This window comes from Microtus oregoni, unplaced genomic scaffold, assembly GCF_018167655.1.
Source record: "Microtus oregoni isolate MIOR12 unplaced genomic scaffold, Mior012 000033F_ref0000390, whole genome shotgun sequence".
In the NCBI taxonomy this organism is placed as follows: domain Eukaryota; kingdom Metazoa; phylum Chordata; class Mammalia; order Rodentia; family Cricetidae; genus Microtus; species Microtus oregoni.
In genome coordinates, this window is record NW_024543092.1 from 26,486,646 (window position 1) to 26,510,567 (window position 23,922).

The 23,922-nt window shown below is 38.1% G+C and overlaps 1 protein-coding gene across 2 annotated transcripts in view; it reads right to left on the reverse strand.

Moving 5' to 3' along the window:
* The window catches only part of LOC121466643 (leucyl and cystinyl aminopeptidase), a 96,563-nt gene that overhangs the window by 33,246 nt on the left and 39,395 nt on the right, over nt 1–23,922 (reverse strand). For both annotated transcript variants that reach the window (XM_041680430.1, XM_041680429.1), the window contains exons 2-4: nt 17,273–18,113; nt 11,589–11,727; nt 10,301–10,432 (exon numbers count right to left, since the gene is read on the reverse strand). In XM_041680430.1, coding sequence (XP_041536364.1) covers nt 10,301–10,432; nt 11,589–11,727; nt 17,273–18,090 — 1,089 coding nt within the window. In that variant the 5' untranslated portion in view covers nt 18,091–18,113. The remainder of the gene's footprint in view (nt 1–10,300; nt 10,433–11,588; nt 11,728–17,272; nt 18,114–23,922) is intronic.

The window sequence follows — 23,922 nt, forward strand, 5'->3', positions numbered from 1 at the left end:
GTAGAAATGATTTTTTTTTTTGTGTGCCATTTTGTGGCCTGAAGGATTTAAAATACGGTTACGTGCATATTAGGCTAGCCCTCTACCACTCAAGCTATGTCCCCAGGCCTCTTTCTACTTTTTATTTGGACACAGGGTCTAAATAAGTTCTCCAGGCTCAGTCTGAACTCATTTCGTAGTTCAGGCACATCTTGAACCTGTGATTCTCCTACCTTAGCATCTTGAGTAAGTAATATTACAGGTCTTCACTAAACAACAACCTGCCTTAAACAACAGTTTGGGTTGCGTAAGAGAACACTAATTACTACTATATGGTGATTTGGGGTACAGTTCTCTGGTACAGGAGTATGTTAAAAAGCCTAAGGCTCCTGGCCATCCTACAGGGGCTATACTGCCCAAACCGCCTCTCTCTTCCTATCCCATTCAGCTTACATCCAGATCCCCACACCCCCTGTCTCCCTTCCTCCCTCCCTCCTTTGGGGCATAGCGCCTCCCTGCCCAGCCTGCTAGGGTGCTGGGACCGAATCCGAACCGGGAGGACAAAGGGGTGGCCGGTAGCTCCTTTGTTCCCATAGCCTGCCCGCAGCGAGCGCGGGGTGGGCCCTTTGTTCGCGAGCTAACCAAGCAGCGCTCTGTGCACCGAGTGAAACATCATTGTGGAGAAACATCTCTGGGGAGTGACATCACTGAGAAGGTACATCAGTGGGCAAGAAGACCTGATCCTGTAAAAGAAGATCCAAAGGGGAGTATTGGGAGGAAGAGATGGGCAGACGCCAATGCAGGAATTCTCCCAACAATCTGAAAAACAACACGAAACCTCCAGAAGCCAGTGAACCCACAACAGGAGGACATGAACACCTTAATCAAGAAGAAGTAGAAAAAACTGACTTCATGAAAGTGATTGACACCCTTAAACAGCATATAAAAAACGCCCTTATAGAAATGGATGAGAAGTATAATAGAAAGTTCGAGGAATTGAGTAAATCAGTGAATGATACCCTAGGAAACCAAGCAAAAACAATCAAGCAGATAAAGGAAACAGTTCATGACTTGAAAACTGAAATGGAGGCAAAGAAGAGAACACAGAGGGCCGGCTGGACATGGAAAATCTAGGTAAACGAATAGAGACTACAGAATCAAGTATAACCAGCAGAATACAAGAGATAGAAGAAAGAATCTCAGATTCTGAGGATAACATAGAGAAAATAAACACTCTGTTCAAAGAAAACAGCAAGTCCAACAAACTCTCATTACAAAACATTCAGGAAATATGGGACACAATAAAAAGACCAAACCTAAGAATAATTGGAGTAGAAAAAGGAGAAGAAGTGCAGCTCAACGGTCCAGAAAATATACTTAATAAAATTATAGAAGAAAACTTTCCCAACCTGAAGACAGATGTACCTATGAAGGTTCAAGAAGCATACAGAACACCAAATAGGCTGGATCAAAAGAAAACATCCCCTCGCCATATAATAATCAAAACACAAAATATACAGAATAAAGAAAGAATATTAAGAGCCGCAAAGGAAAAAGGCCAAGTTACTTATAAAGGTAAACCTATCAGACTTACACCTGACTTCTCTATGGAAACCATGAAAGCCAGAAGGTCCTGGATAGGTGTTCTCCAAAAACTAAGAGACCACGGATGCAAGCCCAGACTACTATATCCAGCCAAACTTTCATTCACTATAACTGGAGAAAACAAAATTTTCCAGGATAAAAACAAATTTAAACAATACGTAGCCACAAATCCAGCCTTACAGAAAATAATAGAAGGAAAATCACTAACCAAGGAGTCCAACAATGACCACAATAACTCAGACATCTAGAGACTCTTCACCAGCGCAAATCAAAGAAGGAAAACACACAAACCCTACTACTAAAAAAGTGACCGGAGTTAACAACCACTGGTCATTAATATCACTTAATATCAATGGGCTCAACGCACCTATAAAAAGGCACAGGCTAAGAGATTGGATAAGAAAACAGGATCCAACATTCTGCTGTCTACAAGAAACACACCTCAACAACAAAGACAGGCACCTACTCAGAGTAAAGGGCTGGGAAAAGGCTTATCAAGCAAATGGACCTAAGAAACAAGCAGGTGTGGCCATACTAATTTCTAACAAAGTTGACTTCAAACTTAAATCAATCAGAAGAGATGGAGAGGGACATTTTATACTCATAACAGGAACAATTCATCAGGAAGAAGTCTCAATCCTGAATATCTATGCCCCTAATATAAAAGCACCCACGTACGTAAAAGAAACATTACTAAAACTCAAGGCAGCCATCAAACCGGACACACTAATAGTAGGAGACTTCAACACTCCTCTCTCACCAATGGACAGGTCAATCAGACAGAAACCTAACAGAGAAATTAGAGAATTAATGGAGGTAATGAAGCAAATGGACTTAACAGACATCTATAGATTATTCCACCCAAAGAGGAAAGAATATACCTTCTTCTCTGCAGCTCATGGAACCTTCTCGAAAATTGACCACATACTTGGTAACAAAGCTAACTTACACAGTTACAAAAAAATATTAGTAACCACCTGTGTCTTATCAGATCACCATGGGTTAAAGTTAGAATTCAACAACAATGCTACCCCCAGAAAGCCTACAAACTCATGGAAACTGAACAGTCAACTACTGAACCATACCTGGATTAAGGAAGAAATAAAGAAAGAAATTAAAGTCTTCCTTGAATTCAATGAAAATAAAGAAACAACATACTCGAACTTATGGGAAACTATGAAAGCAGTCCTGAGAGGAAAGTTCATAGCACTAAGTGCCCACCTAAAGAAAACAGAGAAAGCACATATTGGAGACTTAACAGCCCACTTGAAAACTCTAGAAAAAAAAGAAGCAGACTCACCTAGGAGGAGTAGAAGACTGGAAATAATCAAATTGAGGGCTGAAATCAACAAAATAGAAACACAGGAAACAATCCAAAGAATCAATGAAACAAAAAGCTGGTTCCTGGAGAAAATCAACAAGATTGATAAACCCCTATCCAAACTAATCAAACGACAGAGAGAGGACACGCAAATTAATAAGATCAGAAATGAAAAGGGGGACATAACCACAGACACAGAGGAAATTCAGAGAGTCATTAGATCTTACTACAAAAGCCTGTATGCCACAAAACTGGAAAATGTAAAAGAAATGGACGCTTTTTTAGATAAATATCATTTACCAAAACTAAATCAGGACCAGGTGAACAATCTAAACAGACCTGTAAGTCGCGAAGAATTAGAAGCTGTTATCAAAAACCTCCCTACCAAAAAAAGCCCAGGACCAGATGGTTTCAATGCAGAATTCTACCAGAACTTCCAAGAAGACCTAATACCTATACTCCTTAATGTATTCCACAATATAGAAACAGAAGGGTCATTACCAAATTCCTTTTATGAAGCCACAATTACTCTGATACCAAAACCACTCAAAGACTCAACCAGGAAAGAGAACTACAGGCCAATCTCACTCATGAATATCGATGCAAAAATCCTCAACAAAATACTGGCAAACTGATTCCAAGAACACATCCGAAAAATTATCCATTATGATCAAGTAGGCTTCATTCCTGAGATGCAGGGCTGGTTCAACATACGAAAATCTATCAATGTAATCCAGCATATAAATAAACTGAAAGAAAAAAACCATATGATCATTTCATGAGATGCTGAAAAAGCATTTGACAAAATTCAACATCCCTTTATGATAAAAGTATTGGAGAGATTAGGGATACAAGGGTCATACCTAAATATAATAAAAGCTATATACAGCAAGCCGACAGCTAACATCAAATTAAACGGAGAGAAACTCAAAGCCATCCCACTTAACTCAGAAACACGGCAAGGCTGTCCACTCTCGCCATACCTCTTCAATATAGTGCTTGAAGTTCTAGCAATAGCAATAAGACAACATAATGGGATCAAGGGGATTCGAATTGGAAAGGAAGAAGTGAAACTTTCGTTATTTGCAGATGATATGATAGTGTACATAAGCGACCCCCAAATTCCACCAAAGAACTTATACAGCTGATAAACAGCTTTAGTAATGTGGCAGGATACAAGATAAACTCCAAAAGACCAGTCGCCCTCTTATACACAAAGGATATGGAAGCAGAGAGGGAAATCAGAGAAGCTTCACCATTCACGATAGCCACAAACAGCATAAAATATCTTGGGGTAAATCTAACCAAGGAAGTGAAAGATCTATTTGACAAGAACTTTAAGGCATTGAAGAAAGAAATTGAAGAGGATACCAAAAAATGGATGGACCTCCCTTGCTCTTGGATTGGGAGGATCAACATAGTAAAAATGGCAATTCTACCAAAGGCAATTTATAGATTCAATGCAATCCCAATCAAGATCCCATCAAAATTCTTCACAGATCTGGAGAAGACAATAATCAACTTTATATGGAAAAACAAAAAACCCAGGATAGCCAAAATAATCCTATACAATAAAGGATCTTCTGGAGGCATTACCATCCCTGACTTCAAACTCTATTACAGAGCTACAGTAATGAAAACAGTGTGGTACTGGCATAAAAACAGAGAAGTCGACCAATGGAATCGTATAGAAGACCCGGATTTTATCCCACAAACCTATGAACACCTCATTTTCGATAAAGGAGCTAAAAGTATACAATGGAAGAAAGAAAGCATCTTCAACAAATGGTGCTGGCACAATTGGATGTCAACCTGTAGAAGAATGAAAATAGACCCATATCTCTCACCGTGCACAAAACTCAAGTCCAAATGGATTAAAGACCTCAATATCAGCCCGAACACAATGAACCTGATAGAAGAGAAAGTGGGAAATACCCTACAACAGATGGGCACAGGAGATCGCTTCCTATGTATAACCGCAGAAGCACAGACATTAAGGGCAACATTGAATAAATGGGACCTACTAAAACTGAGAAGCTTCTGTAAAGAAAAGGACACTGTCACTAAGACACAAAGGCAACCTACTGACTGGGAGAAGATCTTCACCAACCCCGCAACAGACAAAGGTCTGATCTCCAAAATATATAGAGAACTCAAGAAAGTAGACTTTAAAATGCTAATTAACCCAATTAAAAAATGGGGCACTGAACTGAACAGAGAATTCTCAGCAGAGGAAGTTCAAATGGCCAAAAGACACTCAAGGTCATGCTCAACTTCCTTAGCAATCAGGGAAATGCAAATCAAAACAACTTTGAGATATCATCTTACACCTGTCAGAATGGCTGAAGTCAAAAACACCAAGGATAACCTTTGCTGGAGAGGCGTTGGAGGAACGGGTACCCTCATCCATTGCTGGTGGGAATGCAATCTTGTGCAACCACTGTGGAAGTCAGTGTTTCGGTTTCTCAGGAAATTCGGGATCAACTTACCCCTGGACCCAGCAATACCACTCTTGGGAATATACCCAAGAGATGCTCTATCAAATGACAATAGCATTTGTTCAACTATGTTCATAGCAGTATTATTTGTAATAGCCAGAACCTGGAAACAACCTAGATGCCCTTCAATGGAAGAATGGATGAAGAAAGTATGGAATATATACACGCTAGAGTACTACGCTGAGGTAAAAAACAATGACTTCTCGAATTTTGCATGCAAATGGATGGAAATAGAAAACACTATCTCCTGAGTGAGGTGTCCCAGACCCAAAAAGATGAATATGGGATGTACTCACTCATAATTGGTTTCTAGCCATAAATAAGGACCACGGAGTCTACAATAGGTGAACCTAAAGAAGCTAAGTAAGAAGGTGATCCCAAGGAAAAACATATAGTTATCCTCTTGGCTAAGGGAAGTAGACCAAATTTCCGGGGAGAAAATGGGATCTTGGGGGCGGGGTGGGATGGGGGTAAGGGGAGATGGGGAGAGAAAAGGTAGAAGGGAAGGAGGGGGGACCTGGGGAAACAGGAGAATTGGGATAAAGGAAAGGTGGATAGGGGAGCACGGACCCACAATTCTTAGTTAAGGGAGCCACTTTAGGGTGGGCAAGAAACTTGACCCTAGAGGGGCTCCCTAGTGCCCAAGATGAGGTTCCCAGTTAGTTCCTTGGGCAGCTGAGGATTGGGAACCTGAAATGACCCTATCCTAGAGCAATACTGAAGAATATCTTGCATATCATCATAGAATCTTCATCTGGTGATGGATAGAGATAGAGACAGAGACCCACACAGGAGCACTGGACTGAGCTCCCAAGGTCTCAAGGAGGAGCAGAAGGAGGGAGAACATGAGCAAAGAATTCGGGACCATGAGGCGTGCATCCACCCACTGAGACAGTGGAGCTGATCTACGGGGAGCTCACCAAGGCCAGCTGGACTGTGACCGAAAAAGCATGGGATAAAACCGGACTCTCTGAACATGGGAACAATGAGGGCTGATGAGACACCAAGGACAATGGCAGGGGGTTTTGATCCTACTTAATGTGCTGGCTTTGTGGGAGCCTAGCCAGTTTGGATGTTCACCTTCCTAGATATGGACGGAGAGGTGAGGACCTAGGACTTAACACAGGGCAGGGAACCCGGACTGCTCTGTGGACTGGAGAGGGAGGGGGAGAGGAGTGGGGGGAGGGGGAGAAGGGTAGGAGGAGGGGGAGAAGGGTGGGAGGAGGGGGAGAAGGATGGGAGGAGGGGAAGGGAAATGGGAGGCTGGGAGGAGGTGGAAACTTGTTTTTTGTTTATGTTTTTTTTTTCTTCTTTTCGCAATAAAAAAAAAAGCCTAAGGCTCTGGGTTGAAACTTAATAAAAAGATTATAGAAAAAATATCTTAGTCACAGTCAAATGAAAGTCTACTGGCAACTAGGCCTTAATAGCTATATTAAAGCCTTAAAGCCTAAATGCTTTCTTGTCATCTACTACTAAGACCATTTAAGAGATTTCTATAACTACAAATATGGAGATCCCTACTTATCTAGAGCAAAGGGTTCTTTACAACTGAAAAATAGAGGATCTGGTAGGTTTAACCTGTCTGTGCCTTAAAGTAATAAAAACAAAAACTAGCTAACAAAAGCAGAACTATGTGAAGTAATAACATGGCCTGTAGGATCTAAAGGACACATTGCCTTCCCAAAACAGGTTAACTGAACACATTACAGAAAGCAAGAATTTCTAACATAAAGAATATATTGAGTCTCTTCTTTCTCCAACTCTTTCTATGTTCCTCCCACTAATCAAATTTATGGGCTCTGAAATTTTATTATTTTAACAATAATGTATTGTTAATATGTTTTATATATGTCTATTTATTGATACACACACACACACACACACATATATATACACACATACAATTAATGGGGTAGTTAAGAGGGGAGGATTAAAGTAACAATAAAATCTTAATGACTGATTAGTTGAACTAGAAGGAAATTATATCAAATGGGCAAAGTGTACCAGGATGATTGAAAGACTCTTGGGATGTGTCCTGTTTAGTTTAATGTCAACTTGACACAAGCTAGAGTCATCTGAAAGAAGGGAATCTCAACTGTGTAAATGCTGCCACAAGATCCAGTTTTAGGTCATTTTATTAATTAAAGGTTGATAGGGGAGGGCCCAGTTCATGGTGGGTAGTGCTATCCTAGGTTATATAAGAAAGCAGGTGGAACAAGGCCATAGAAACAAGTTAGTAAGCAGCTCCCCTCCATGGCTTCTTCATTACCTTCCATTTCCAGGATCCTGCCTTTTCTGAGTTCCTGTCCTGACTTCCTTCAATGATGAACAATGCTATGGAAGTATAAGCCAAACAAACCCTTTCCTCTCCAAGTTTCTTTGGTTATGGTGTTTCATCACAACAGGAACCTTAACATGACTTAAATTACTTTAGAAATTTTGAACAAAAACATGTTTGTGAATAAATTAAAATTATATTGATAGTACAATTGAGGGCTCTAGTTAAATGCTACATGCCAGATTTGGTACTCATATCTGACTGATGAAATTAATTCTTTCAACTAGCCCATCGATGATAAACACAGAAGCAGGAAGCAAGGAAACAAACAGAACAAAACAAAAACCTCAAGAGAAACATGAAGTTCCTAGCACAGCCTGCTACTACAAAGTATAGCCCTATCCATTTCCTAATAAAAAAGGAGAAAAATAGTAAAACTATTTGGTGTGGGAAGTCCTTCTGTATATGTGTTGTTATTAGTGGTTAATGAATAAAGAAGCTGGCTTGGCCTGTGAAAGGGCAGAGTAGAGATAGGCGGGCATGAGGGGGGAGGGGTGCACCTAAACTGAATCCTGGGAGAAAAAGGGTGGAGTTGCAAGACGTCATGTAGCTGCCAGAGGGGAAAGACGGGACGTGAATCTTGCCGGTAGGTCACTAGCCTCATGGTAAAATATAAAATAATGGAAATGGGTTAATCCTAGATGTAAGAACTAGGTAGCAATACGCTTAAGTGATTGGCCAAGCAGTGATTTAATTAATACAATTTCTGTGTGGTTATTCAAGTCTAGGCAGCTGGGAATGAACAAGCAGCCTCCAACAACTATTGTTTATTCATGCTGTTAAAAAAACATATTTACTACTAGGAAGCACTAAAAATGTGATTAAATCTCTTGGTGTGCAAAAGATTAAATGATATGGTTACATATGGAAAAATGTATTGTGTACTCTACCTATGCATGTGTACTTATATGAATATATAATGCATATATACATATAAATGGATTTTATTTCCTGTGTATCTCTGTATATATATTAGTCCTGAAAAATGAGGTGTAGAGGGAATTAGGATGTAGTCTCTTCAAGAGATTAGACCTTGTAATTATGAAGGACCAATTCCATTCATACCAAAGACAAATTCTTGTTAAACTGTTCTGCCATCTAATACAGATGAATAAAAGCCTCTGCCTACCACCCAAAAAAAATTTGTGAAACTCTTTTCTTAAACTTTCCTCCCAGTGTAAAGCATACATGGTGATGGGTTATATATTTGATAATAAATTGTGACACTGGGAGTGATGGAAGAATTCACTCTAGAACAACTGAAAGTACAGTTGAGCTTGTATAGAATGGTCTTAAATATCAAAATGAAAAATGTTAATGTAATCCTACAGACAATAACAAGCTAGCATGGCAGATTGGGGGCAGGTTTGAAAAGTAAATAGGAAGTAGGTACTTAAAAAGAATTCTTCTCTATCATCAGTGTTTAAATCTCTACTATAAAATAAAAGTTCAAATCAAATAACTACACATGAGTACTAATGACAAAGAAGAACAAAATATCCTGATTAAAACATCAATTATGAGAAAATGGAAATAAACTAGTCCCTTAAGTTAAACAATCGTACACATTCTCTATGAATAAAATCAACAAGGGCTTGTTTTTTCTTCTGGTTTTGGGGATTGAAACTAGAGCCTTTCACATGCTTAGAAACACTGCTGATCTGTAGACCAGCACCTAAATTTTTTGTTTTTTGGTTTTTGGTTTTTTGGTTTTTGGTTTTTTCGAGGCAGGGTTTCTCTGTTTAACAGTCCTAGCTGTCCTGGAACTCACTCTTGTAGATCAGGCTTGCCTCAGACTCACAGAGATCCTCCTGCCTATTCCTCCTGAGTGCTGGGATTAAAGGCATGCACCACCACTGCCCGGCTACTAAATTTTTTTTAAAAGAGTATTCATCTCATTTTTATAGCCAATATACTACTATAATCAATAGCCACACAAACTACTATAACTCCTGAAGTATGGCAAGCAGAGATTCTCCAGACATTTTATTTTAGTTTAAACCTAAAGAGCTATATAAGGCTACTGACCATCATATTTTCTACAGTACAGTTCTAGAAAAGCTAGTATATTATGTTGTCTTATAATGATTCTACTATAAAATAGGAAACTTGAAAACTATTGATTTTCAGGTATTAAATGAATGGCAATAAATGGGATATCTACACCCAGAGACTGTGTTAATAACGTTAACTTTGAATCGGGGTGAATCCAGCAACTAGTTGACAAGGACTAGTCATAGCATATATAGAGGATCCAGGATACAATAGAGGTACAGGATTAGCAAGGTTTTTTGGACTTTCTTTTTGGTGTAGGAAGTGTAGAGAAGGTCAGCTGATTGCTCCTCCCTGGCTTCTTTGGTCTATCAGGTTTCCAACCCAATATCTGACTCCCAAGTCTTTATTGGTAATAGAACAACTTAGATAAACACAACAGTTAAGTTAAAGTAGTGTTTCTGTTACAAAATATCAGAATTTGATCTAAAAGCTTGTCATTAAAGAATTAATTCTATCTAGCTTACTATATAAATAGGTGTTCAGAGAATTAGTACAGGAACATACCAGGGTTCCATTTACATCCCGACTCAGGTTCCTCATCTCCCCTACAATGAAAGCAACCAGGTACGTGCTCATTTTAACACTTTCAGAAAATTCATCCTGAATAAGTCCTTCTTCTGTAGGGACTGATGACTTCTATAGCCAAAGAGAAAAAAGATGACAGTTCTGTAATTAAAGCAATCAATGACAAATATACTGAGAAACTAAAAATTAATGAAGATAATACTTGCATATTTTAATCTTTCAACAAAAATTTCTAGAGAACAAAGCCCCTTCTTTCAGTTTCTTCTACCACCCTTGATCAAAAGGACACACTGAATATCATGAAAACCCCAACATAGCTCTCAATATATTTAAGTTACAGGGAGCATTAGTTTTGTCTTTCCATTTAAAAATTGTAGCAAAACTCAACTCCTTCCCACCCCAGAACCTTAGGACAACTGACTTTATAAAGGAACTATAGCTAAGATATCTTCTAACACAATCTAGTGCTCCATAAGGAAAACTTAGTGGAATCAAATATGTTAGGTCACTAGAGAAGTCTGCAACAGACTGAAGGTGAGAAATGCCAGCAATTCTCAGGATTTCTCAACCATGAATCTGGTTACACTTGGTTTATCAGACAAGTAGATGCCCACCTCTATAAAGACTGATTAAGGTGAAGAGTTTGGCTACGAGTAGGACTGTGACAATGATGGATCATGCTGTCTATAAGGGTAGCTTGCATTACCTGCCTGCTGTGGCTATTCCTCACCCCTAGCTACACAGGTTCTATGAAGCACCACACAGACCACACAAAGCCATTCAAGTAGACACAAAAGGAGCCCTAAGTTATGTTTAGCATAAAACTCCTCTGCTGGGTGTTGCCTCTACTATCTCCCACACAATTAACACTCAATAAAGAGGCTCGCATTTTTGTTGTCCATTTCTACATGACAACAATCCAAAGTTTCATTTGCCAAAACACCAAGAATAATCACAGTTTCACACTCTCAACACTGCTTAGAAGAGCAAGTTCACTATTTCTCAAGTAATTTCCTGGGTTTGTACTAATTCATAGTGTTCTGTAGAGCAAGAAAACACTTCACACTCCTACTCACGCATTCTAAATCCTGCAGAGTCTTTTCCTTCCTCAAGAGTTCCTTAGCCTAGCAAATTTTTCCATTTTTATTTAACTATTTCAGAAGTATACACATATGAATCTAAATATTCCTACCAATAGTAAAGAGGGATCCAACTGTTCTCAGAGATAAGAGGTCCATCCAAAGATTTTACCTTTATATCACAATACCTTAGGCATATTTGATAATGCAGTATGATGTTCATTCCTTGTGATCTTGATGATAAATGTGGCCTTAAATGCTGGCTCATCAAAACAAGGAAAAGCAGATCTTGCTGCCAGAGGTTCAAATTGAGTTGCTGCAAAGTACCTAAAAATAAATGCAAATTCAATACAATAGTTATTGACTGTCTACTGGACAGGGCACCCTGCCAAGTACTAGGGGTATGAAGACAAATACAATTCCAGACTTTAAAGGACCCACAATTAACTAAGAGAGACAATAGTCTAGCATCTTCAAGCAGGCTTCAAATCATATTCTAACAATGGAAGCACATTAGGAGCATCAATTGCCATAAAACAAATTCTGCTGGAGTTAAAGACACTGTGGAGAAACCAGTACAAAGTCTGAATTGGTCCTTGAACACCAAAAATACCTGATAAAGTACAGAAGGGGGAAAAAACACTTGAAAAAGAAGGCAGCATAAGGGGAAAAGGCAGTATGTGTCTATAATCTGGGGCAGCTGTGGAATGTGGTGGGATTCACAAAGGTAGCTTTTTAAATGAGTTTTCAACATGAAGCCCTTAAGGGCTTTTCTTCTTTTTTAAAAAGATTTATTTATTTATTATGTATAGTGTTCTGTCTGTCTGTATGCTTGTTGGCCAGAAGAAGGCACAAGATCTCATTACAGATGGCTGTGAGCCACCATGTGGTTGCTGGGAATTTAACTCAGGACCTCTGGAAGAGCAGTCAGTGCTCTTAACTTTTGAGCCATCTCTCCAGCCCTCCTTTTTCTTTTCAAGGATGAACAGAAAGGATGTGCTCCCTTCCACACCACAACAGCAGCAGTGAAGACTACAATACATACAAACAAACTGGATTATTGGTCATGTGAAAAGCACAAAAATAAGCATGAGTTAATGGTAGATTTCTAATCAAGAAAGAAAAGTTGATCCCCATGTGGAAGACCATGCAGAGTATCAGGGCAAGTGTACCTCTCTTGTACCAGATGATATAGCAGCCACAGGCACCCTCACGGCACCCTCTGATTTCAGTCCTTAGACTTCACTTTTAGAAGATAAGCAGAAAAGAGAAAACTGGATTTGGAGCCCACATTTATTAGCCATATGACTCTGTCAAGTCTGCGACTTATATCTCAGTTTTTTATCATATGTTATGATTTAGACAGGATTCCCTGCACCAAGCTCAGAGTTTAGTCAGAATCTAGTAAAACGCTACAAAAACAAAACATCTGTATACTGCATAGGTGGTTCTATACAGATGCTTATCACTAGTTCACATTTGTATACTGCATAGGTGGTTCTATACAGATGCTTATTACTAATTCACATTTGTATACTGCATAGGTGGTTCTATACAGATGCTTATTACTAATTCACATCGTTATACTGCATAGGTGGTTCTATACAGATGCTTATTACTAATTCACATCTGTATACTACATAGGAGGTTCTATACAGATGCTTACTACTAATTCACATCGTTATACTACATAGGAGCTTCTATACAGATGCTTATTACTAATTCACATCTGTATACTACATAGGAGGTTCTATACAGATGCTTATTACTAGTTCTAGGAAACTACAACACTTTCCCACACTTAAATCATTAACGTCTTTCCTGATAAGAATGGGCCCAGAAAAGGCAGCGCGAACTTCATGTAATAACCATGCCAACATTTCTTTTTCTGTTGTTTTTTAAAAACTTTTTATTATGTATAAGTGTTCTGCCTGCATATATTCCTGCTTGACAGAAGAGGAGACCCTATATCCCATTTGTGGATGATTGTACGCCACCATGTGGTTGCTGGGACTTGAACTCAGTACCTCTGGAAGAGCTGCCAGTGCTCTTAAGCTCTGAGCCATCTTTCCAATCCCCATGCCAACATTTTTTTATGGCCAACGTTTTTACCTAGTAAAAGGAATGAGATAAAGTTCTATTTTATCCCTATTATTCACATTAGAAGGTCTATTTAAGAATAAAAATTACATCATAACATTCTTCTCTTTGCTTGAGAGAGTCTTTTGTTTTTTGAGAAACGGTTTCTCTGTGTAGCCTTGGCTATCCTGGAACTCACTCTGTGGACCAGGCTGGCCTCAAACGCACAGAGATCCACCTGCCTCTGCCTCCCGAGTGCTGGGATTAAAAGCGTGAGCCACTACTGCTCGGCTGAGACAGGTGGTAAATATCCCAAATTGGCCTCATACATATGTACATACATATGAACATACACATGTACACACACATCACACCTGTATTCTGTATTGAAATTCTGATCCTCCTGCCTCTACCTCCCAAGTGCTAGGAATGCAAGTACATTCCATCACGCCTGACTCTCTCTCTCTGTCTCCCTGTCTCTCTATATATACATATATATATATATGTATATACATATATATATATATCCTAACATTAATTATATATCCTAACATTCTAAGAAAAACCAAACCAAGCAAAAATAAAACAAACAAAAAAATTTTTAATTATTGTTCAAGCAATGTAATACCTATCTCACTCAAACTTCTCTGAGAACGCTGCTTCCTGAAGGCACAGCGTGTTCTCTGTTCTGAATACAAGATGCCTATTCTTTCTTGTGACTATGTCTGCTTTCAGAAAAACTTGTTACCGCATTTTCTCAAGCCAATTTGAAGACAGGAATTAGCTGGGAGTTGAGTAAGAGAATTCTTAGCACTGGTAAAAATAACATGCAAAGAAAAGAAGTGTGAACCGGGGAAGCAGTTCAATTCAGTGGTTAAGAAACATGGGTTTGTGTTCCCTCTCTGCCAGACTATTACTATATGTACCCTTGTCCTGGGCTCTTATGAATATTTTAGTATTTCTTAGTGAGTTTGACAAGGGAAGGCAGAAGACTAAAGAAACATAAAATGCTCTAAGCAGTTTACAGTGTTTTAGTTCCCAATAAGTATTGGCTACTGTTATCCTTAATTTTAGGAAATTCAGAGTTCAGCATAATATGGGCTATGAGAAAAAACAAAGGCCAGATAATGCAGATCTTCAAACTGTGAGAAATAAGCAGTGTGAAAGAACTGTACACCAAAGCTAGCATGATCACCTCTACTAATGAAAACAAGTGCAGAGATAAAAACAGGCACACGCTACATTTATAACAGTGTGGAAAATAGGTAATTTCCTGACCACAAGCAATGTCTATTCAAAGCATCAGACATTATGATTTTCCAGGCAACATGAGTGTTGGTGGTATAATGATGAGAAAATCTGCCTTCCAAGCAACAAGAAATGCATCTCTCTAATCATCTTCTCAGTTTAAATAATTATTCTAATTATAATGGACACACACCCACACAAAATTTTGTAGGATTAATAGTTTTCAGACATCCTGAAGGAAAGAATGAAACTTTTATCCTCTATCAAGATAGACAATCATGTGGGACCTTCACTGTTACTAGCAAGCCGATAAATAAACTTAGATTCTGTTTTTTCCAAATCAGTTTAAAATACCATTTTAAATTATCTATTTCTTAGTTTCAAGTCCCACATTTTTCTAACATGTACCATAACTCAATTCAGCTCATGTCAATAATTTACACATGCTTATACTAAAAATCCCTGGATTCCACTACACAGCATTCATTCTTCCCATTATGTACCAATAGGCCCAAAGATTCCATAGAAATAATCTAATTAGATGAGATAGCTCTGGAGCTTGTCTTAGAGTTCTGTTTGCAATTATTAAGTCACTGTCTTATAATGTGCATGGTGTGTCTGTCTGTTTGTATGTCTATCAATCTATATATGTGGATAATTCTACATACAAAATGTACACTGCAAATAGGGAGCAAAGTACTGTATTTCCCAGGGATAACAGAGATTACAAACCAATAACTAAAGCTAAAAACTACAAGGCTACCATTACAATCTCAAATTTGTGCTCAATTTTAGATAATCATTCAACAACTGAAAGGTATGGATAGCATTCTATTTATTTTAAAATTATATATAAAAGAAAAAATGTCATTTATCTGACATTAAAATTAAGTAGAGGTCACTAAAGTATAACCATATTTCAAATTCTAACTACCAGTATAAAATCCTCAAATATATGTAAAAAGCAGATGCACAATTTGATATGAAAAGAAAATTGAAGCAGCTTTTGATAATTCTTAATACCCAAAAGAGAGTTGCAGACTTGTACCAAAAAAAATAAACAACAACAACAAAAAAACAACCCTACTTAGTACTTGAGTGTTTTTGGATAACTGAGGAAGAAAATTTTTTTTTTCTATTGTTTGACAAAAGCTAAGAAAGAAACATCCATTCTATAGCGATTTAAACATATCTCTTGTGTGGGGAAAAAAAAGAACTAACACGTTCTTTTTGTTTTCAATTAGTAAAATTACTCTTTTAAAAATATTTTTTCGGGGCTGGAGAGATGGCGCAGAGGTTAAGAGCACTGCCTGCTCTTCCAAAGGTTCTGAGTTAAGTTCCCAGCAACCACATGGTAGCTCACAACCATCTGTCTGTAATGGGGTCTGGTGCCCTCTTCTGGACTGCAGGCATACACACAGACAGAATATTGTATACGTAATATATATATATATATATATATATATATAATATTTTTTCATATTTGTATTGAGTGAGGTAACCCCAACCCAGAAAGACAAATTTAATATGTATTCACTAATAAGTGGCTTTTAGACATAAAACAACAACAAAAAACCCAGCCTATAGTCCACACCCCTAGAGAAACTAGACAACAAAGAGGACCCTATGAGAGACACACAAGGATCTACATAGGGAGGTGAAAAAGACAAGATCTCCTGAGTAAATCAGCAATGTGGGGGTCACGGTAGAGGGTAGAAGTGGAGGGGAGGAAGAGAGGGGAATATAGAAATTATCTTTTCTTTCAATAAATTGAAAATAAAAACTCTAAAACACTGAACAAAACAACAACAATATATTAATATATATTAGTCAACTGGCCAGTGTCAATAGTTCTTAAACTAGTTTACCAAGTATTATGAGTGCATTATGTAAGAATGCTCTACTAACATAAAGGGCATATAAGTAGTCTTGTGCACAGAGGAGAGATGACATTATCATTGTTTGTGAATATTCCATAGTAATATATACTACATCTTTCAGAAAACCCATCTATGGTATGAATATGAAGATTAAACAACAGAGTATAATTCAACTAGGCTATGGAATACTCTTATATTGTGTATTTTTTTTTCTTTTTGAGTTATGATTCTTTCCTACACTTTTAAAGATTCCACAGTCTAACTGGCATTTTAAAAAGTAAACCAGTTAATGAGTTAACTAAAAATAATGTATGTATGCCACATTTCATACCTTCTTTTTCCAACTCATTAAGTACCTCCTAAAATTTCTGCCTGCAGTTTCAGGGAAGGATGACACTACACATCTCATAAAACATGAAAAGCTCAAGAAAAGTTTGTTAGTTTGTGAGGATAGAGAACATAATCTCTCACCCCTTCTACCACACTCCTACTCTCTTCCACCACAAATCTCACTCCAAGTTCTACCTAAAAGAATAGTATATTTTTACATATTACACATAACTTACTAAATTTAAAAACATTTATGGTGTGGGCAAAAGGATCTGCACTGCAGAAGTTACATGCAGAAGGACACAGAACAAAAACCATTTAGGAGGTTTACATACTTTTTCTCATTACTTTTATCTGTGTAGGTGATGCCATAAAACCCATAATAAGAGTTAGATATATTTGCTGAATACTCTATCTTCAAGGTATAATTGTGACCTGCTAGAAGGGCTTCAGGGGCAACAATGGCGATTTGTTCATGATACGGATATTCCAGGAGTTCAACTTGTTTTTCTTGACTTGAAACTGCTGACATAAATGTCACTCTTGAAATATTATGTCCTGTGCTATGGAGAACGATATTCCATGTGGCTTGAAGAGCCTGAAGTGAAATTGTCACAGAACCCCTGAATGTCATTGAGGTTAGGTTTGGAAGTAGGTTAAGTTCATAGCGCTGAGGCATAATGGCAGTGGGAAGCCTAATTTGTGCCCAAGGAAACAATTTCCCATTTGTAGCAATTGGCTGAATTAGGCCTGTTGACTGGTTTCTTTTCTGGCAGCCTTCTTTGGTAAAGGTACATCTAGGCAGTAGATAAATCACCATGATTACAGAGACAGCAACCACAATGACAAAAACACAGAGCACTAAGGTCCTGGCAGAGGGTACTGAACAAGTCCCGTCTGGACTCTGCCTGTAGCCCGTTGCACTGTTTCGAAGGCCTGAGCTTCTGTTCATGAAGGACATGCCCAGCAGCTTCGCAGATGACTCATAATCCTCTTCGTCCTCATCCATCTCATGTTCACCAAGACCTCTCACCAAGAGCCTCGAACCCCGGGGCTCATATTCCACTTCATCAGGTTCCAGAGGATGTAAACAAGGTTCTTTGGCTAAGTCTACAACGTCTGGTTCTTCTTCAAACATGCTGTTTTCTATCATATTCCTTGGAAGTTGAAGTCGATCTACAAAATTAAGACATAAAAATAAGACAGAAGTGGGGGAGAGCTCATCATACAATGTTTCTTAGAAACACCAAATTTAGTAAGATTTTTTAATCACTGAGACTTATTTCTACCTTAAATCTATTAGAATTAAATAGAGGCTTTACAGTCTAGAGTTGTTCATTAAAAACTCAAGCATGCATAAAAAAGTATACTATATTCATGAGCCAAAAAAAAAATAAAAACAAAACAAAAAACTAGCATATGGTTAATATTAAAGAAAGAAGGTATAAAGCTAATTGTTTTTCTGTCACAGATTTTTTTCATTGTTAGTGGTGACTAACTGCATAAAAATGTATCTGATAGTGAAAAAGAATGGCAACTATAGCTATATAGCAGCTTACTGAGATCTATACAGATTTGAGGCCTGGCTAATTTTGGTGTGTGATATTTTACTTGAGTTTTTTTCTTTAAATAAGGAAAGTATAGTAATTTTTTTAAACAGCTGTGATTTTATAGTACAGTCTTTAATACCCTGGGTTCTAGGCTTGACATTAGAGGGTGTTACTCTGGCCATCTCTGCCCGTGTCTGTTTTTAAACAGGACTGAGTAGAGCCCAAAGATCTGTAGTCAAAGCCTTTCTTCTAGGGTCTGGAATTCTTGGCCGAATACTGCAATCCATGTTATGAGGCCTGTGTGGGTCTCCCTCCTGTGTTCCACTCTCCCTTGGACAAATTAGAAATGGGTCCGTCTACTTCTAGGCTTAAAAGATGGCTCCTCAAGAGCATGGGCTATTGTTTCCCTCAGGATGTTTCTGCGCCACAGTAAACTGATAGAAGAAAATTACTTAGGATATTTTGATGGGTGAGAAACAGTAACATGGACAAAAAGCTTGGAAAACAGATCAAACTCCAGTTCAAAACCTGCTTTTTCACCTTTTGTAGCTTTCACAAGTACAACTTTTCCCACCCTTCAACACAGAGCAAGCACCACGAGTGCCAGCATATCCTGAGTCAGGGAAGTGGTGGGACCATTTGATCCATTTGCCAAGAATCACTTAAGAGAAAGGTCTCAAGAAGCAAAGGGGTAAAAAAATACTACATGGGACAGTCAATATTTTGTATTTAAAAAATTACATCTTGTAAGAGATTTCAAGGTTCATCAAACTGAAATCATGTTTAACTTGTTCTCACAAGGCACTTTACAACTAACATTTTTAATTGTCACAACAGTTCTATAAGCAGCAAAAATTAAGACATGAAAAAACAAACAAAAATGGACTGATTTAATATTAAAGCCATATAAATATTTACTTATATAATTGATATTTGAGCCCAGATTCTTAAAAAAATTATTTCAAATTTTAATCTCACTTTAATGTACTGTATCTTCTGACCCATATTAACTTAATGTAAGGGAGGCACTTTTAACAATTTGTTACCTGGCAATGAAACTATTTTTATTTTTTATTTTTTTGGTTTTTCGAGACAGGGTTTCTCTGTGGTTTTGGAGCCTGTCCTGGAACTAGCTCTTGTAGACCAGGCTGGTCTCAAACTCACAGAGATCCTCCTGCCTCTGCCTCCCGAGTGCTGGGATTAAAGGCGTGCGCCACCAACGCCCGGCTGGCAATGAAATTATTAAAAATATTATTCATCATCATCAAAACAAAACTGACATTAACTACTTAATACCCAGAAAAATACAGTTCTCAATAAAAAGTGAACAGTAGTAACTCATAACTTACAAAATAAAAGAACTGCTAATATTAGGGTAAAGCTTAAAATTGTGCTACTCAAAGTGCAGAATAAAGACCACAGTACCCATATTAATTATATTGCAGCTTCTTACATAGGCAGTCTCCTTCCCTCCTAGGTATGACTTTCTGGAAATTACCCAGTGAATTTCATGAATGCAACTTCAGAAGCATTGATCTGAAGGTACGAACACCAATCACACTGGTCCTGGGTGTGCTCAGGCCATAGCAGACTGTTTTACATATCTGAGAACAAGTCAGATGATTATATTGCATTCTCTCCCCCATAAGTCTTTTTTGTTCCTTAGTTATTTCTGGCTGGATGTCATCATTTCCTCTTTCTACCTTCATTCACATTGGTATATACCTGTTATTGTGTAATAAACTCACTAGAGCATTAATCAAGAAAACTAATTTTTTCTTTCTGTTTTAAAAATATTTATTTATTTATTATGTATACAATATTCTGTCTGTGTGTACGTCTGCAGGTCAGAAGAGGGCACCAGACCTTATTACGGATGGTTGTGAGCCACCATGTGGTTGCTGGGAATTGAAATCAGGACCTTTGGAAGAACAGGCGATGCTCTTAACCACCAAGCCATCTCTCCAGCCCCTCATTTTTTCTTTTGAAGAGTTAGCTGTCACCAGACTGAGCTCCCAAGGTCCAAATAAGGAGCAGAAGGAGGGAGAACATGAGCAAGGAAGTCAGGACCGCGAGGGGTGCACCCACCCACTGAGACAGTGGGGCTGATCTACTGGGAGCTCACCAAGGCCAGCTGGACTAGGACTGAATAAGCATGGGATAAAACCGAACCCTCTAAACATGGTGGACAATGAAGGCTGATGAGAAGCCAAGGACAATGGCACTAGGTTTTGATCCTACAGCATGAACTGGCTTTGTGGGAGCCTAGCCTGTTTGGATGCTCACCTTCCTGGACCTGGATGGAGCGGGGAGAACCTTGGACTTTCCACAGGGCAGGGAACCCTGACTGCTCTTCAGACTAGAGAGGGAGGGGGGATGGATTGAGTGTTCAAATACATGAGCCCATGGGGTCATTTCTCACCCACACCACTAAAGGTGTTCATTCTATTCATGCAATCTCACATTGAAATATTATTAAAAATTGTTTGTAAGCCCTTAATAAATTATTAACCTTTCTGATGTGTTTAAACTTCTGTGAGATGAAATTATGCTCCTTAAACCTCTCATACCAAGCCAGATGTGTATGAGTTCTAGTCAGTATTGTTTATTCAGTAAATGTTAAAACATCACTGGGTGAAGAACCAGCTTACTATTAGAGCATTTCAATTTAACAACTAAGATCCATCAAAACTTTTTTAGTCTGACTGTTGTCTTAGTTAGGGTTTCTGTAGGCTAATCCTATGGAGCCATTTTCTTGATTAAAAACCCTTCTACCCAACTACAGGTGGATCAGAGGCAGGTAGATCTCTAAGTTTGAGGCCTGGTCTACAGAGCAAGTTTCAGGACAGTACCCTCTAATATAACTACATTATTTCCCCCTTTCCTTTCCAAATGTAAAAGAAACAAACAAAAAGGAGGGTGAAGTTTCACGTGTATATATATAAACAGCAAAGGCATAGCTTACCTGTCGTACAAATGTGTTTGCTTGCTTAGCATGTATAAGTAGCTTGACATCTAACACTTCCTATTATAAATATTTTACAATTGAAAAAATAAAACAAACAACTAGTAGCTTAAAGAAACAGGATATTTTCTTGACGTTTTGGCTGTGAGAAGGGCCTTTAATGGTTGAACCCTCTCTCCAGCCCAAAAGCAGTGTTTTCTGAAGCTTCCTAAAGCTACACACAGACACTATCTGTAACACAACAAGTCCCTAGTTGAAATTTCACTTCTAAATAACATGGATCTGTGTGGCTGTAATCTAAGAAAGCTGAACCTATTTCTATCCCTCAGATGCTGTACCTAGACTCAATGTTTATGGACCACAGCTAATCTGCAAACTGTTTATTACCCATCTGTGATAGGACAGTCATAGAAAATTAGTATCTAAAACCTTTTATTACAATCAGACAGTAATTTCATGTCTGTTGAATTCAATGCTATTAAAATGAAACTTACTTTTGCATATCTTTTTTCATTTTCTCTAATAATTCTTTCTTATATAATCAACAAACACCTACATTTAAAAAAAAAAGATACCCTGGGTGTTTGAATCAGACAATCTGAAAGCAATGGATCTGGGCTATGGAAGTCCAGATAAATAAGTACTAGATTATGATTCAGGTGGTGGGAGCAACTAGTCATATGACAGAGGTAGGAAGTACAAAATGATGCTCCTTTAGCTTGGAAGAATCAGTGGTGTAGCATCACAGAGGGAAATCTACATCTATCAAGTCCTACACTTCAGCTGGGAAAATTGAAATAAGGAAAATCAGACCCTGAGATTGAGAATACATGTTTTCAGTCTGTCTTTCTGTAGTTTTCTTCATCTCTCTCCCTGACCCTTTATGTCACTGCCCCATATCCATGAAAGAAAGCAATGGGAATTAGGTAAGCACAGCATATGAACGGTAATATATTTAATACGCTTTTCAGATAGCTGGTCAGAACTATTTAATTAACAGCATAATAGAGAGATTATAGTTTGTCAGATGAATGTTTAAATCTTAGCTCTTTGTTGACTACTAGAGCTGAAAGAGATTACTTCTCCTAGTCTGAGTTTCCTTACCTATAGTGTAGACACAATGAATTTATAAGATGTCATAAGGACTATGTAGTGAGTATTGGGCTCAAAATAAGGATGCAGATAGATGATTAAGATTACTAAATTGTAATTTAAATCACAGAGTGGGAAACCATTCAAAGGGAGACAAGAGTCAGAAAGAGTTTCTTAGAGCGGACAGTAGAAGAAATGCAGTACAGGAGAGTAAAAACGAAATCAGGAGAGTAGCATGCCTGGGGCCAACAGTAAGGTTTCATAAGGAAAGGGACTGACAGTAAATATATTAGAAAGGTCAAGTAAAACCAGGGTTTAAGGAGGAAGCAACTTAAGCATGCATTGCTAAGGGAAAGGGAAAATAAAGATAAAATGTGCTGTGGAAGCAGAACTGAGGGAAAACACACAGACAGCATCTCAGAGTCATGGAAACAGGTCACAAGTACTCCAAGGAAGATTAACATGACTAAACCAGACTCTTTTCCTCTGAGCCTGGAAGGTGAAGACTGAGAAGAGTCACGTCCGTGAGAAGAGATCCACTGACAGCCTCTGTGTCCTCTGTGACAGGAGAAACAAGTCCATATGCCTAGCACAACAGCCAGAATAGAGACGGCAAAGATATTTGTGAAGAACAATAAAAGACAGGTTCCATAAAAGAGGATCAAGGAATATTGACTAAAAAGAAGAGTACTGCTGAGACATTCACATAGTCCAGTGCTTACCAGCCCAGGCCTCAAGAGAAAAAGAATGTACATTTTACCACAATTAAAGTAAAAAAAAAAAAAGACAAAAATTAAAACATAAAAGAAGCAAATCATGACTCCAGAGCTTCATAAACAGGGAGGATGTGGTAAGAGGCCAGGGGAAGTGTGTGGGGGTGGGAGGGGTGTGCTAGCAAGAAAGTGATTAACTGAGGTACAATTTGAAGAACAGGAAAGAATGCAAACCATGACAAATAACATAGCAAGAGACTTGGATTAAAAGAAGCAAATTTTCCAGACACAATCCCTTTAAACAGTCACCCCATTCTCTGAGCAAATCAAATAGTATGTATTTTAAAATTAACATGCCAAAATCCCCCCCTAAAGCCTAATCTAAACAAATTTTCTTGAGCAGATACAAGGCTTGCTATATTCAAATGAGGTTGTAATAGTTAATAAGTATTGTTCTACTTCTGAGACTCCACCCCCATGACCTACTGATACAAAGCCAAATGCTGTAAACATGGAAAAACATATAACACATTCTAGACTATCTCTAGTTGTAGACTTCATTAATGTTCCTATCAGTGTGTTTCTTTTGTGAAAATTGGATATATGGCTGAAGCTGTGAAGCAAGAAAAGACAACCATGGAGAAATGATTCAGTCCTGAAGGAAT